This window comes from Gambusia affinis, linkage group LG10 (genome assembly GCF_019740435.1).
Source record: "Gambusia affinis linkage group LG10, SWU_Gaff_1.0, whole genome shotgun sequence".
NCBI classification, from domain to species: domain Eukaryota; kingdom Metazoa; phylum Chordata; class Actinopteri; order Cyprinodontiformes; family Poeciliidae; genus Gambusia; species Gambusia affinis.
Window position 1 is genome coordinate 23,978,217 of NC_057877.1, and position 16,274 is coordinate 23,994,490.

Sequence of the window (16,274 nt, forward strand, 5' to 3'; positions counted from 1 at the left end):
CTGGTTTCGGCTGTCCCTCTCCTGGATGATGGCCGCAGTCTGACGAGGTCGAACCGTGGATTTTAGCGGCGCACACACACAGCCGACACACACTCTCTGGACGGTGGACGCCTGAGAAGGAGAGGCCAACAGGAACAATGGTAAAGCACCCCACTTTCATATCCTGTGAGCTGCTTTGACTTGTGTGAACTCAGGTGTGTAACTTTGACATCCTCATTCAGATTTTATCTACAAACTACAAACAAAAAGTTGGATTTTTGCAATTCTTTTAGTAAGAAAAGCGCTCCTGTGCTGTTTGATGGCTTTAAAACTGATAAAACAACTAAACTAACTGTATTTGAAGTAAAACAGATTTTGTTTATACGACAGATGAGGGTGTCAGACGAGTCACATTTTCATCCAGAGATGCGTTGGGGTGTTTAAACTTAAAAACTCCGTTGAGATTCAGCTCTTCACAGCAGCAGAATGAGTTTCCCCTTTTTCATGATGAGCCTTTTTATTGAGACGGAAGCTCAAAGCTGTAAAATGCATAAATTATTTGCTTTAATTCATGATTTAAAGTTGAATTTTACATAAAAAATTAGAAATTTTGTTCCGTTTTATATTAAAGGAACAAACCTAAAGAGAAGATTTGGGGTTTCAGTGTTGCATTCATTCAAAAAATAAGCACCAAAATCCATTGTGGTTCAATACGTGTACACATATCGATCTCTTGTGTTGCCTTGAGGGATTTATTGCACTCTTTGGGGAAAAAATGCAACGGGGGGCTGCTACAAGAAAAGACCCCAGAGCATGTACAAAGGTGGCAGGTTTCACAAGAGGCAGGGCTGAGGTGAGAGAGGAGGAAGTGGACTCACAGGAGAGGCCGGTAGTTTCTGTCACAACACTTCCTGAAAATGCCGCCTGTGACTCATGCACACAATCTCTTAAAGATGATCCAAAAGAGCAAATTCACTGTTAAAGCAGCCTCCAATGACGCCTTTGAGCCTTTCAAAATAAAAGTCACAGCTGACCTGATTACCAGTGATAATCTGCGTCACAAATTGTTGGGTTAAAAAAAAAAGAAGAAAAAATGACATCTACTCTAAGGAAGATAAAACTGTTGAGCAACTGTGTGTGAAGTTCCAGTCTCTGCTTCTCTTTTTAACTAAAATGATCAGTTTTTAAGAAGATCAAAGTGAACAAATGTTTCAAAGAAAAATAAAATGTAGGTTGATGCTATCATTAAAAAGTTTGAACTTTCTGTATTTCTGATTTCTTCCATGACTGAAATAATTCAAAGAAACTTTAATATCGTACAAAACGAGGCAGATTCACATCCAATAAACACAACGACATCAACAAAAAACAGATTTTTTTTCTGAGAAAACAAGCAGCAATACGCGATTTGCTAAGTTATCTAAAGACAAAGCCGCTGAGATAAAGTCTATTTTTCAGTCAAGACTGAATGAATTACGTGTCAGTCGCTCAAGATTTTCTTTTTCAGTGTTTTTTAGCGGTTAGCAAACAACGAAATCGGTGCTTTACCTCCACAACAAACGAGATTGACTGTGGCAAAAGATGAAAGTAGCAAACAGCAAAACAAAGCAGGAAGTGACACTAACAACGTAGAGCGGAAGTGACGCTGCTTTCCAGTTACCTGGGAGATGGGTTTTACGTCAGACCCGACGTAACGTTCCAGGCTAGCTAAGGAGTCGGAATGTTAACATTATTCTTCGCAGAACCTTTTACAAATATAATTTAAAGCTTTACTTTCCATAAGCTAGCTCCAGTTTTCATTTGTGTAGTTTAGAGATACAAGCGCTACATGTGATATTGATTTTAGACTCAGGGTTACATGAGTGTCTTGTAAAAATAAAAAATGTTTCCGCCAAGTGTAGCCGCTCCTCGCTACACTTGATGCGAGGAGCGGTCATATTGAAAGTCCGTCTTACTGAGAGTAGTCGGAGTTGCTCCCAGTGACAAACCGACTTCGGAAGGCGTTCCAGTTTATTTTTCCGACTGGGAAGTTAGAATTTCCCAATTCTGAGTATAAATGGAAGCTAGCATTAACCAAGCCAAAGGAAAGAGAGATTTCTGTGCCTGTACATGCTAAGCTAACATGTATAAACCAGGGAGGTCATGCTAATTTCATATTTAATTAAAACCCTGGCATCAACTGAAAAAAGGCATTAATTAAACAACCAAGCACCTGATTAAAACTTCTAATTCAGCTTATTTACAAAAGGAAAAACAAGGTTTTTTTTACATTCACATTTGGGGCAATTGGAGGATAAACCTTAAAACGTTGCATGAAAATATGTTAAAATGTAATATAATCATAGATATTACTTATCAGAGATTGGGATAATAATGTAATTGGTGAGACCCTGATCAGAAGTTGCAATATTGTTTTCAGTCTTTACTCAACAGTTTCTGCATTTTTCAGATTATCAGGATTATTTTTTTTCGGCGATTGTAACTGAGTTTTTCAGTGGGCTAATGATCCAAAACATGCAGCCAAATCACACCAGATACAAAATGAATCTCAGTCTCCAGATTTAAATCTGCTGATCTGAAGAGACCAAAAGAAAAGGATTAAGGATTATCTAGAGCAATTCTACAAAATCTCAGAGTATTTTTGATCTTGTTTCTAGTTCAAACATCTTAACACACTTGAAATGAGACCAAATTAACTTATGTGTAACTTTTCAGCAAGATAGAAGCTTGTTTTATGTAAATCATTTCTGAATATTGAGAAAAATGTACTAATCCCACTGGCAGATTATTTAACTCATAACATGGAAAAATGTTTTATGAGTGAAATAACTTGATAGGAGATCTGTACCATCCATCCATTTTCTTTACACCCTTCTTCCCTAAACGGGGTCTGGAGGGTTGCTGGTGCCCATCTCCAGCTGCGTCCCGGGCGAGAGGCGGGGTTCACCCCGGACAGGTCGCCAGTCTGTCGCAGGGCAGAGATCTGTACCGTATAAGGAATTATTTTTGTAAAATAAGCTCTTATATTTTGTAGAAAAGTTACTTAGTTTTGATTTATTTGAAGTGTTCTAAGATATTTGAACTAGAAACTAGAATTTTTTTGTTTTGTTTTTTGCAGTGAAGAAGAATGGTCAAAGATCTGCTTCTCTGTTTGGAAAAATCGGCACAGATTCAAAAACTTGTTACTTTAAAACGCCAAAGCTGTGGCTTTCCAAATAATCCAAACACTTTCAGTGTTGTGATATTTATAGGACTGTATTAGACAGCTGTGGTTCTGGTATGATTGGACAGGCCCTTTGTCATACAACACCTCGACTCTTCTGACAAAAACAAACAATCTTTACATCATGACATCACCAGAAATGATCAATAGCAATCTGCTTTGCTAGATTTGCAAAGCAGAATGTTGGTATTTTGCTTTGCAAAAATAACTTTGGATATGACCCAACTAAAGAAAAACTGCGTCTTCAGTCAGAGGCTTCTTCAAATTCACTGGAATATAGACGGCTACAGGACAGCCATCACCATTTACAATAACTGAAGAATCATCATCAAACTCTACTTTTTTTCAAGTGAAACAAAGCAAAGTTTCAGTAATATATAAAACATAAAAATAAAGAGATAAAGATAATTCAAACCACAGCAAAGTGACGCAGATAACTGGTAAAATCAAGTCTTTTGAGTTACACCAACATTTAGTTTCCATTTGGAATCAAGAAAGTATTTTTGAATTTGAAGTATTGTAGGTTTTTAAGGTTGATCAAAGGACGCTTTAGGTCTTTAAAACAAACAAGCAAGCAAGCAGATAAAGAGCCTGCAAAATACAGTGAAATATCTTTTTATTTTCACATAAAAATCACCAATCAGACACCATCTTAAATGTGTGCGGTGTGCAGTCACATATTTAGTGCTTACATAATGCAGAAAAGTAGTTTGGTGCTAGTTTTAGTTTGGTTTGATATAAACCAAACTTATAATTTGTTACGTTTTTAAGCCCTCAGTCATAATGCCCTGAGCAGAGAGCCATGTTACCTACAGCTCCAGAGATCACTTAAAATGATCAGTTTCTTCAGTTTTACTCTTTGTAGGTATATGTTTGAGTAAAATGAACTTTGTTATTTTATTCTATGAACTACTGACAACATCTCTTTGAAATTCCAAGCAAAAAATTTTGTTTTTATTTGCAGAAAATGAGAAATGGTCAAAATAAGGAAAAAGATGCAGCGCTTACAGACCTCAAATAATGCAAAGAAAACAACAATACTAATGTTTTAAATCAGAAATCAGTATTTGGTGGAATAACCAGGAAGTTTTCAACGGGGTTCAGTGCAGTGAGCTCTTAGTTTTTATGTCCAAAATCTCCACTGTTTATAAGTGATATACAGAAGAAACATTTTCAAATTTACTGAGAGATCTTTGTTGTATTTAGTGAACAAGCAGTAACATTTGGCCTCAATTCGAAAGCATTCTTTACATGTGATTTCCGTGTGTCATGGGATTTTTAAATTTAAAAATAAAAACTGAGTCACTGTTCTTACCATTTCCTGTGTTGCTATTTAAGAGAGCTTAATGAAGCAGACTGATTATGACTGAGCTGTGCATGAAATTTAATACAAAAAGTGCTCGCCTTTTATTAAAATTAGCCTACAATCTTGTCTTTAAAGATTTAAAATGTGAATAAATGTCTGAACGTCTTTCTCTCATCACTCTGATGACGAAACACCAGAGCAGCGAGCTTCTTGCATGTCAATGTCAGTCTCTGTCTGACCACAGACCACATTTTGCCAGTGACAAACCCTGAGTAGCTTCACACATCAAACAGACCAGCATCTTTTGGGGAAAAGCAAAGGTTCACATGAATTTAAAGGTGTCAAACTCCAGGTCAGCTGGATTAGAAGATGGCACCTCCGATTATTTAAAAGGTCTGAAAGTAAAAGCTGTGGTTGGACAATCATGGCTTTTGTTTTCAACAATGTCCAAGTAAAAAATAAAACCTGTTCAGGGTTTCTTTAACCGGTTGCCTGGCAGCCAACCTCAGTTTCCTGCAACAACAACCACAACTGGTTTTGTTTCAACAAATGTCTGTGAAGATGCCAAACAGGCGTTTACTGCTGATCTCCATCATCTAATGATTATCAAACTACTATTCATACTTTCTTCAGTAGTGGTTGTAACAATCGGTCGTAAATGTCAGGATTTCATGTACTCAAGTTACGACTTGAACTAAACTATTTCAAAATAGGTTTTTTCAGGTCATCAATAATAATGATCTTAATTTTCACTTATTAACCTGCTAATCTTCCTGCTTGCTTATTTTTTTTGCTGCAACACCCTACTTAATTTTGCTCTTTTGTCATATTTAAATGTTTTAGATCATCAAACAAACATCTTGACGAATTACAAAACTCTTTTTTCAAATCTGTCTCAATTAGAAAAGGTAATTCCCCTCCAGACCTAATATATAGAAGTGTTTTGCTAAATCTTAGATGAATTTTGACCCACTTTGTTTTACAGAGTTGCTTCATAGTTCAGCCACATCAGAGGATTTTCAAGCATGAACAAGTTTATGGCTATATCCAAAGCGTCTCAATAGGCTTTCTGTATAAACCTTGACAAGCCTGATCCAAAACGTGTGAACGGTTATTTTTGAGACGTTCTGGACTGAACTTGCTGTTGGCTAGCAGCTCCAGACTTTCCCACTACCACAATGTCTGCGGTGAATCTGATGCTTCTTTTTCAAATAGTTTTATACCAGAACACACACCTCAAATAGTTCAGAGTTTTTATCGTCAGTTCACAGAATATTATCATAACGGTTTCAGGGATCAGCCACTGCTCTTTGGTCAGTTTGTAACTCTCCTATTGATGGTATTTTTGCCCAGTATCTCTTTTATTGATGAATCAGGAACACTGAGTCCAAGAGTGAAAAACTCGGTTCGATTACGGATCAAAACTGAAACAATTATTATATTTTCAGCTGGTGTGGTTCACTTTCACACTGAACTAAACCCTTTGAAAGACTTATTCCCCTCCTCGCCTGTGGTGGCGCTGCACCAAAAATCACTCAAGCAAAGGAAACAACATAAAAAAAACCTCTCAAGCAAAACTTCGTGATAGTTTTTTTTCCTTCACAAAATGTAAGAAAAACTAGAGTGTGGTCAGATTTTAGTGGTGTAGGATTTATATTTTGTGTTGACTAAAAAAAAACCGAGCTATTTAATCCGCTGGCACTAGACACAAGCATAGGTTTTGTTTGTATTTACCCAGAATGCCCTGCGCCTAGAAGGTCCGGTCTGTTTTGGGGAAGTGTGAATGTGCAATCAGACTGTGCTACATACCAAGAAAAACAAACTCTGACTCATTTCTACTTCATACATGGAAACAAGTGGACCGGAAACCACTCTGAAAGCAGGAAGTACACGATAGCGCAGGGCATTCCGGGTAAATAAAACCAAAACAAACACGAGAACGCTCGAATCAAGGGCTAGTGGGAGAAATGGCTCGTAGTATATTAGCAAAGATAAGAGAGTAATTCTACAACAGCTAAAATCTTTGCATTTCCTGAAAATGGAAGTCACGCTCATGTCTTCTTTGGAGGTTTTCATGTCGTTTGCCTCAGTGGTTTTTGGTGTAGCGCCACCACAGGCGAGGGGAAGAACAGGTTTTTCAGTTAGCTTGGATCGTTTGACGCAGTGTAGAGTGAAAGCAAACCTTATTCAATTGAACCCAGTCTACCGGACTATCGGGTGTGAAAACAGCCATTAGCTTTGATTCTTATATATTCGTTAGATAAGGCATGTTTTATTGATCTTTTATGTTTAATAAGTAAGCTGCTTCATCTTGTCAGACAAGTTGTATTTGAGTGAAGGTTTTTCACTCAGTAGTCAGCCGTTGGGTTGGTGTAAACTGAATCTAAATATTGTGCCTAATTGGAGTTAATTTCCTTGTGTATCAAAGAGGGGACATTATATTTTTACAGTCAAAAGCAGTATGTTTTTACTGTAGCACCGTAGTTTCAGAGCACACTTGAATATCAGCCGCATCCACTGACTTAAATATTAAACTTTTAATGAAATAAAATTACTTTTAATGATTGCTATCTTTATCTTCCTGCTGTGCACTGAAACCACTGAAGCTGTATTCTTCAGTATCAGAGTGGATCAGCCTCATAGACGCTTCCTCTGTCTCTCTTTCTCTAATCGTGTATAAAAACAGTTTTTGAGCTTGTGCCGTCCTCTTCATCACACACGAGTCCAGCTTGTGGAAACCCATCGGTAAACATCTATATTTTATCATCGTCTAAGGTGCAGTTTTCAAAGCGATTTGTAGTCCAGAAATTATGGTACCAAAAATGTTCTTTCAAACTCCTGGATGTTTTGGCTCAGGTTATATTTGGTGGATATTCAGATTTATTTCTTGTTCTGAAACTTGTAGGTTTTAAAAGTTGTGACAGGTTTTAACCTTTTATGGTTAACAAATGAGGAAGTGAACAAACAACATCCTCTGCCTCCTGCAGCCTTTGAATTGGGCAGATATAATAAAGCGTTTCCTTTAAAGGTTCTGGTAATTGTTGACCAGAAACTGAGGAACAAACTGTTTCGACACATGAGACAGACTCGCATCTTGAAACTGGCTTTTAGCAAAGCATAAGAGTTTAATTTGTGTTGCTTTAATACACTGTAAAACATTTGAAGAAGATTTAACTTGAACATGTAGGTTCAAAGTGCTGATAGTTTATTCGTCTTTATTTGTGAGTTGGTATAACTTAACACTGTCAAACCAAATAATTATGCCCTCACCTAATTAAACAGGGACACATTTTCATTTACACTGTTATTAAGTTATTTTTAATTAGAAAAATATTTTTTAATTTGAGGCCTTCCAAAGATAATCAAAAATATCAGAGGAAACATGGGAAACAGAAGGGTCTTTAAAGGTAAATGCTTTTCCACTGCTCATTTAGAAGGCTATAAATAATATAAAAGATGCTCTTTGTGTAATACAAAAATATGATTTTTCTAAATTACTGTACCTTTTACGTTGTTTTATGTCTGATTCACTTTCCAACAGAAACAAACTACTCGAGGAAGGAAAGAAAATAATTTAAATTAAAAATTTGTCAGAGTTTTTAACTGTAATTTAATTTAATTTGCACTTAAAGATGAGCAGATATTACTAGTATATCAATACACGTCTTATTTTTTTCTATTAACTGAAAGCTAACTTTTGTTTTATTCACTTTTGTCTTTACATTTACAAGTTGTAACTCTAATTCTGCAAAATTAATTTTTTTTAAGAGTTTGTGAAGTTAAAGAACAGAATCACAAAGAAAATATTAATTTTATGCACATGCTATGTGTTATAACACATTTGTATGTGTTGTAGTAAAATTAGAAAATGAAGTTAACTTGCATGGATGGGAGTTAAATTAAATCTTATGTGAAGCAGTTTGATAATGCGAGGTTGTGTTTTTGAAATCCAGGAAGAACCAGGAAGAAACACCTGGATGACTAAATCTCTGTGTTTCAGGCGAAGTACCACTGGCAGAGTCAGAATGTAAAGCAGAGCGGCGTGGACGACATGGTCCTGCTGTCCAAGATCACAGAGGACGCCATCGTGGAAAACCTCAAGAAGAGATACATGGACGATTACATTTTTGTATCCTGCAAGCGGTCAGATAATTACCGGAGTTTTAACTTTACTAAATGAAGGTTAGATAAGTTCAATGACTTATCAGACTGATTACTATTTAACAGAAGTAAATTTGGATTTTGTGCATCACTCTGCTCTCAAACATAAACAACCCAACGTTTAAACATATATGGTCATAAAAATAAGAGATTCACTCTTCCTCCTTACTGTCAGCAGAGACTCACTTCCTTCTTCTCAAAGCACAGCTAAACCTTATGCTAAAAATGAAAATGCAACCAAAAGAAATGTCAAACTTTATTCACATTTAGGAAATCATTTATATGATTTGTATCTGTTATTTATAATTATGAATGGTAGTTTAAATCTCAGGAAAAGGCTGTTTTGATTAGGTTTCCTTTTTAACCTAACAGGATGGATTTAAAGATTTTTAAAAACAGTTTTCACATCTGCATGTTTAAATTTTTACCCCTTTTGCTTAACTAACCGTGCTGTTGGGAAATTACCAAGGTTGTTTCCTCAAAGTCTATGATGAAGCTTTTTCTTTAAGTGTAAAAAACGTTTTTTGTCTCAATTTGATGCCACTCGCCATTTAAACACTGAGTTTTATCAAAGCTGGGGACCTAAGCTTTGTTTAGCTCATTTACATGAACTAAAAATACTGTGGGACCTTCATCTGCTACTAAATCAACCATCGGTTTCACTGCAAAGACAGAGATTATTTGATTATTCTTCTGTTGGTTGGATGTCTGGATTTTTTTAGCTACCAGGAAGCGTGTTGATCTTATGACCTGAAATGGTCAGAGGTGCAAGCGTCCAGGAAACACTGAGATCATCCAAGAATAAAGGCATGACTTCACTTCATGGTTTCCCCCTCCTACAGGCTGGCAGCTGTGGGCCCAAAGCCTGTCAGTTGACTGCAAACATCTAGATTTTTCTGTAAAATACATGAAGAATATCAATGAGATTCAAATCACACGTTAGATCACTTTAGATATGCATTTAAAATTCAGTAAACTGTACAAAAAAGGAATAACATAAATCATAAGTTCACATGATGAAAGGAAAACGTCACAGATCCAATATTAATATCTGTATTAGTCTCAATTCAGTCTAATTGTGTGCTTTGTTATTTATGTTACATTATATTTAGAAATCCTTTCTGAATCATTTGAAAGAAAGTTTGTTGCAGTTTATTTTTTACATGTTTGATGTTTTTGTCTGTTTCAGTTTCTTTATTATTTATTTTATGTTGGCTCTTATAGTCCTAATTGCACTGACAGAATAAATAAAATTTGACTAGTCTTTTTTATATTTGACCATCACTATTTGTGCATTCAAGTGAGCTGCACTGGTGCAGAGTTAGAAAATACTCTTAAGTTTTAAGTTACTCAGCCCTGTTTATCTGAATCAGATTGTTATCGGCCGATACTGAAAGTGGATCGGTGCATCTCTAATTCACATTTCTTCCACATCCATGAAAGAAAACAAAACGAGAGCAAGAGTTAATTATGCTGACGTTATTCACAGAAATACATCTAACTGTCCTGTTTTTTCCGTGTTGTTTTTCTTTACTAAGAATCGACTAATCCTAATTATCCCCAGATCAAAATCTGTAGTTTGGAGAGGAAAACGTTTAATCGATCTGGCTTTGACTCGGATGTAATTGCTGACCAGAACAGCCGGACTAAATGTCGTTTTTCTTTTCGACTTTATTGTGTCACGTTGCTCAGCTTGTGTCTCTTGCACATCTCGGTTCTGAAAGTGATCAGACAGAAACTGCAGATGCATTTGAGATAAATTTGCTTTACAAACCACAAAATATTAGCTGGGAACTTTGACTTACATTATGCTAGTAGACTCTTTTATTTATATATTTATTTTTACCAAAACAGAAAAATAAGAAGATAAAAGTGAATTATTGCGTTATTTTTTATACATTCTGATATCCGTAATTTTGACTCTCTGTTCTAGTTATACTTCTCACTTTATTTTTTTTGTTGTTATTTTATGTTTTCACAGCCATTTTCTTCCTGTTTAATTTGTGTTATTAGTGTTGTAAAGTGTCCTTGGTTGTTTTGAAAGGCGCTAACAAATCAAATGCATTATTATTATTATTATTATTCTTTGCTGTGTACTTTGCAGCATTAACATTAGATTGACTATGTTAATTATCTTTTCCTTCAGAGAAGGAAAATGTCAGATAAAGTCAAGATATTTTGCATTGTGAGAGTGTAGGTGCAAGACAAAGTGGGAGGATTAAATATTCCACTTCATTCTGATTCACTCACACATGAAACTGAAAAGATCTGGGTATGCTTGTGACTTTATTCAAAAGAAAATAACTCAAGGTATATTAAATTTTTTAAAACTAGGAGTACGGTTTATTCTGCACCAAGAATTATATTAGACACAACCGTGTTTTTGAGCTTTCCTTGACTCTGTGCCTCAGACGTACATCGGCCCTGTGTTAATTTCGGTGAACCCGTTTAAACAGATGCCCTACTTCACTGACAGAGAGATTGAACTCTACCAAGGCGCCGTGAGTGGAGAAATCTTCACATGAACTTCTGCAGACCTGTGGTGTTTGTGGTGGAGTGGCTCTTCCTGCTTCTCTTTACCCCAGCTTCTGTCTCTCTGCAGGCCCAGTATGAAAACCCGCCACACATCTACGCCTTGGCAGATAACATGTACAGAAACATGATGATCGACAGCGAGAATCAGTGCGTTATCATCAGGTGAAAACCCAAGTTTTCTCAAACTGCTATTTTTTTTATTTTTTTTGTCAATTCCTCTTTTCTGTTAAATTAAGTTAGGTAAACTGACTTTATTATGCAGCTTTCAAGACTTTAAATCAGAAAACCTGGTAAAAAGTTTCAAAAATTAGTAGTAAATCAGGTTTTTGCTGCTTTTTAAAGCTGATTCCCATCTGTTTAAGCAATTAAAATAGCTGAGAAGAAATAAAAGCACAAATTTCACCAGGTACACCAGTGTAGCATCTATTGGTTAAAAGCATACATTTATTACCAAAAGTAATACTTTGGTGAAAACATGACTAAAACGTTCCTAATTGTAAATGTAGCATAGACGGTTAAGCAGTAAAGAAATAATCTTTTCTAAGCCAACATTCAAGGATTTCAAGTATTTTCTTCATTTAGGTAAATAATTTTTTCCATGCACTTTTTTTATATTTAAAAATGTGGCTAAGGCTTTAAGAGATGTCTTATATATTGTCCACATAGCAGTGATAAGAATTATATTAAATGCCTAGAATGCTTGAATTTGAGAAAGAAAGACATTTTGAAAGAATAGTGGCCCCAGTACACAACCCAGAGGTACACCATGGGGAGATGGGCTAAAATATGACCCACAATTTAAGTAGTTACAGAAAAGGACTGACCAGGTGAATCTGAAATTCACTCATTAAATGTCAAAGAAGGTTTAAACTTTAAACCCGCCTGATTCGGATGACTTTAATAAAAGTAAATAACTTAAAAGTTTTACTTTTATTTTTGTTTTGGTTTTGTTTCAGCGGGGAGAGCGGAGCTGGAAAGACGGTGGCTGCCAAATACATCATGGGTTACATTTCCAAAGTGTCTGGAGGTGGATCCAAAGTGCAGGTAGAAACAGGAACAAACAGCATGTGTTTTATTTTTGATTCAAAATCAATCTGAGTAATTGTTTCTTAATAACCGGTGCTTATGCGTCACAGCACGTAAAAGACATCATCCTACAGTCCAATCCTCTGCTGGAGGCGTTTGGAAATGCCAAGACGGTCCGGAACAACAACTCCAGTCGTTTTGTAAGAGAGCTTTTATTTCTCAAACATCACTTGACACAAGACAAGCCAGGAAGTCACATGTATTTCCTCACATTTCTTCAAAAATATTTATTCTTCAAAACTGTGCTTATGTGATTAGTTTTTATCATTTTAATACATTCTGCTTTATGTGGTCTTTTATATTTACAGAACATATTTTGTATATTATTTTAAATATTTTATTTAGTTTCATTTATTTGCACGTTTTTATAAAAAAAATTATGTTTATATATATATCTATACATATATAGATATATATATATTTAACAATTGTATTTTTTTTCATGTGAAAGAAACATTTTTTAAAGAAGTTTAAGTTAGTTTTTTTGCAGCCCCTATATATACAGACGTTCAAAACAACACAAGTAATGTTGGTTCAGTTAGCTTTCGCATTAGTTTTAGGTTTACGCATAACATTAATTGTTTTAATGCCTGCAGAACATAGCCTGGCTTTAAACATATTGATCAGGACTCGGTTTCATTTCTGTAAATAAGAATTCTCTGAAATAAATGTGAAGCTGCTGCACAAAGTTATCATTTCTGGTTACAAAATGCTAAAAATCTTTGTCTCCAACACAGAGTAACACAAAACCCACTCGACTTGACTCACTTCTTTCTCACCACTGATGCTAATGCGCTAATTTCACACCATTAAACCACATGAACTTCCACATGTGCAGCTTTAGCTGGTGAAATTTCCTGTAAGCCTCGTTGAAGCGTCAGAAAGCCTGTTTATGGGTCACTGCAGCCTCATGCATGCACATAGCGTTCTCGTTCATAATATATATATTTATAGATATATAAAAATGCAGATTTTGTTTTCTGCTGCAAATGTGATGACTGATTTTGTGTTTACCAGGGAAAATACTTTGAGATTCAGTTCAGCAGAGGTGGGGAACCAGATGGTGGCAAAATCTCTAACTTCCTGCTGGAGAAGTCGAGGGTGGTGAGCCAGAATGAGAGTGAGAGGAACTTCCACATTTACTACCAGGTCAGAGACTAAAGAGCACAGCGCAAAGCATCTGCCGATTTAAACCTTGATAATATATTTGCAGCAAAGAACAAGTTACATGTTTGACCGTTTGCCTGCACCGTCTGCTTCCAGTTGATAGAGGGCGCCAACGCACAGCAGAAAGAAGGCCTGGGCCTCATGACTCCAGACTACTACTACTACCTCAACCAGTCTGGGACCTACAAGGTTGACGGGACCAATGACAGCAAAGACTTCTCTGAGACGATGGTATTCACTCATGAAAACCACAAACACTCCTGTGGAATATCTGGCTAAATGTTTCGCATCACTGAAGACATTTTTTGTTTCCTTGTAAATGTATGAAAGCGCTTTATAAATGAAGCTATTATTATTTTCAGTTCATCACTGAGCTGTTGCTCATTTGCAGGAAGCCATGCAGGTTATCGGCATCCCCAGTGACATCCAGGCTCAGGTGCTGCAGATCACAGCAGGTATCCTCCATCTAGGCAACATCAGCTTCATCGAGGCCGGAAACCAGAGCGAGGTGGAAAGCACAGACTGTGAGTGTAACATACAAACTAACACGCTCATTAACCTGGTCCAACGATGGGACAGAGTAACAACACGCCTCCTCTGAGGGCTATGACTAAATTAGAGCTCACCATTGCAAAACCTGCTGAATCCCAGCTAATTATTAAAGTGTGCTCAGCTGATTTGTCAATCTTCTAAAGTGTTTTTTATTAATAGATAGATAGATAGATAGACAGACAGACAGACAGATAGATAGATAGATAGTAGCCATTGGATGGTGAACACAGCAGTAAAACTAGCTGACAAAATGCACTGGATGAGTTCTGCTTGTTGTTGCTAGGCGACAAGTGGAACTCTGCCAGTAGAGTTGCTAGGTAACGGGCTGGACTTTGCTGGAGTTGCTAGTAGAGTTGGTTTTGTACCAAAATAAATGAAACACTAACCAACTGTACTAGTTATAGATATGGATATAGGAAAGCTGTTAAAACCAAGTTAACATGAATAGTAATTTGTCGCCTGATGCTACAAAGGTACGAGGGGTGAATGTAAAATAAGTTTATTCTTCTATACACTCCTTTGAACGTGTAAATATACTTTACTATTGTTCTTTTGTTTTGTTTGTTTTTGTTGTAAACTTATTTTGTTTGGATGTAGCGTTGTTTATTCTTTTATTACACTGTGTTCAATAAAGTCAAATCAAACAAAACCAAACATTTTGATACAAAATAGTAATTACTGTATTTATATGTTGGTGCCACTGCCTTATCATTGAAGATTGTTTTCTTTGTTGTTGTTTTTTTTAAATAGCTGATGTGTTTTGTGGTTGCTTTTGTTTGTCAGTGCTTGCCTTTCCTGCCTACCTGCTGGGAATCGACCCCACCAGGCTGCAGGACAAGTTGACGAGTCGAAAGATGGATTCCAAGTGGGGCGGGAAGTCAGAATCCATCAACGTAACACTCAACCAGGAGCAGGCGACCTACACGCGTGACGCCTTAGCCAAAGCCCTTTACGCACGTCTCTTTGACTACCTTGTAGAGGTTAGCATGTCGTACCGTCCATTTACAGCAGCGGTGCCCAAAGTCGGTCCTCAAGGATCGGCATCCTGCATGTTTTAGTTCTCTCCCTGGTTTAACACACCTGGATCAAATGATGGCTCGTTAGAAGGCCTAAGAAGAACACTGACATGGTGAAAAGGTTGTTACTACCATCAGGGAGAGAACCAAAACATGCAGGATGCCGACCCTCCAATGACCGACTTTAGGCACCCCTGATTTACAGCCACAACAGACTAAATTAAACACATTTTGCTCAGTAGAGATTAGTTTTATGTCTCTCTGACTGCGCTCTGTGTACTTTAGGCCATAAATAAAGCCATCCAGAAACCCTATGAAGAGTTCAGCATCGGTGTGCTCGACATTTATGGCTTTGAGATTTTTCAGGTTAGTGTTTTCACAGCTCACAGGTGCATAACAATTGTAAACAGGCAATAAAACATAAAGTGGTGGCTTTATTTAGTGATTATTATGGATTGTGATGTATTTTCTTCTGCAGAAAAATGGGTTTGAGCAGTTTTGTATAAACTTTGTTAATGAGAAGCTGCAGCAGATCTTTATTGAACTCACCTTAAAGGCTGAGCAGGTAAACATTTAATGTCTTTTTCATTAAGCTCTGTTGTTCCAAATCTCCTGTTTTATTAAGAATGCTTTCTTTTGATTTATGTCCTCAGGAAGAATATGTTCAGGAAGGCATTAAATGGACCCCCATCGAGTATTTTAACAACAAGATTGTGTGCGACCTCATTGAAAATAAACTGGTAAGCTAAATATTGATAGTGCTTGTCAATATTGACAGTTTTGGTAAAGATGCATAAAAGCCCTAAAAATGTGTTTTATTTGTGTTGCACAATCTCACACATAAGGAATTTGAAATATCCAACCTTTATTTGTGCATTTTCTTAGATTTCCTCTAAAATCAGTGTAACTAAAGGACTTTTGTAAATTGTTTCATCTATTTATGTTGCGCGCAAAATAAATAGCTTTGCAATACAGCAAGGCCCATTTTAGTTTGTCATTATTCAAAATAGGAAAGACAAAAGAGCATATAATTCAACATGTTTAATTCAGTCAAAACAATAATAAAGCTTAAAATAATTGAAACTGAAACAAACCGTGAAGGTTCAGAACCAAATTAAGCTTAAAATAAGATGAGTAAGAGTTTTTCTATTGTTGCTACGTGGAATAAAACCGGCATTAAATTTCCTCAATATCATTTTTCCTAATAATTACATTGAAAACTGTTTTTTTTTTTTGTTTAAACATCAGT

The 16,274-nt window shown here is 36.3% G+C and overlaps 1 protein-coding gene across 2 annotated transcripts in view; it reads left to right on the plus strand.

Annotated features, from left to right (window-relative positions):
* Positions 1-16,274, plus strand: part of myo1f (myosin IF) — a 26,672-nt gene continuing 10,398 nt past the window's right edge. Inside the window, exons 1-13 of one of the 2 annotated variants that reach the window (XM_044130563.1) lie at positions 1-140; positions 8,509-8,637; positions 11,081-11,170; positions 11,272-11,366; positions 12,161-12,248; positions 12,341-12,430; positions 13,308-13,439; positions 13,554-13,688; positions 13,849-13,981; positions 14,793-14,989; positions 15,311-15,391; positions 15,504-15,590; positions 15,679-15,765. In XM_044130563.1, coding sequence (XP_043986498.1) covers positions 138-140; positions 8,509-8,637; positions 11,081-11,170; positions 11,272-11,366; positions 12,161-12,248; positions 12,341-12,430; positions 13,308-13,439; positions 13,554-13,688; positions 13,849-13,981; positions 14,793-14,989; positions 15,311-15,391; positions 15,504-15,590; positions 15,679-15,765 — 1,347 coding nt within the window. In that variant the 5' untranslated portion in view covers positions 1-137. Of the gene's footprint in view, positions 141-6,295; positions 6,421-8,508; positions 8,638-11,080; positions 11,171-11,271; positions 11,367-12,160; positions 12,249-12,340; positions 12,431-13,307; positions 13,440-13,553; positions 13,689-13,848; positions 13,982-14,792; positions 14,990-15,310; positions 15,392-15,503; positions 15,591-15,678; positions 15,766-16,274 lie in introns of those variants that run through there. The other variant, XM_044130564.1, reaches the window with a different exon arrangement.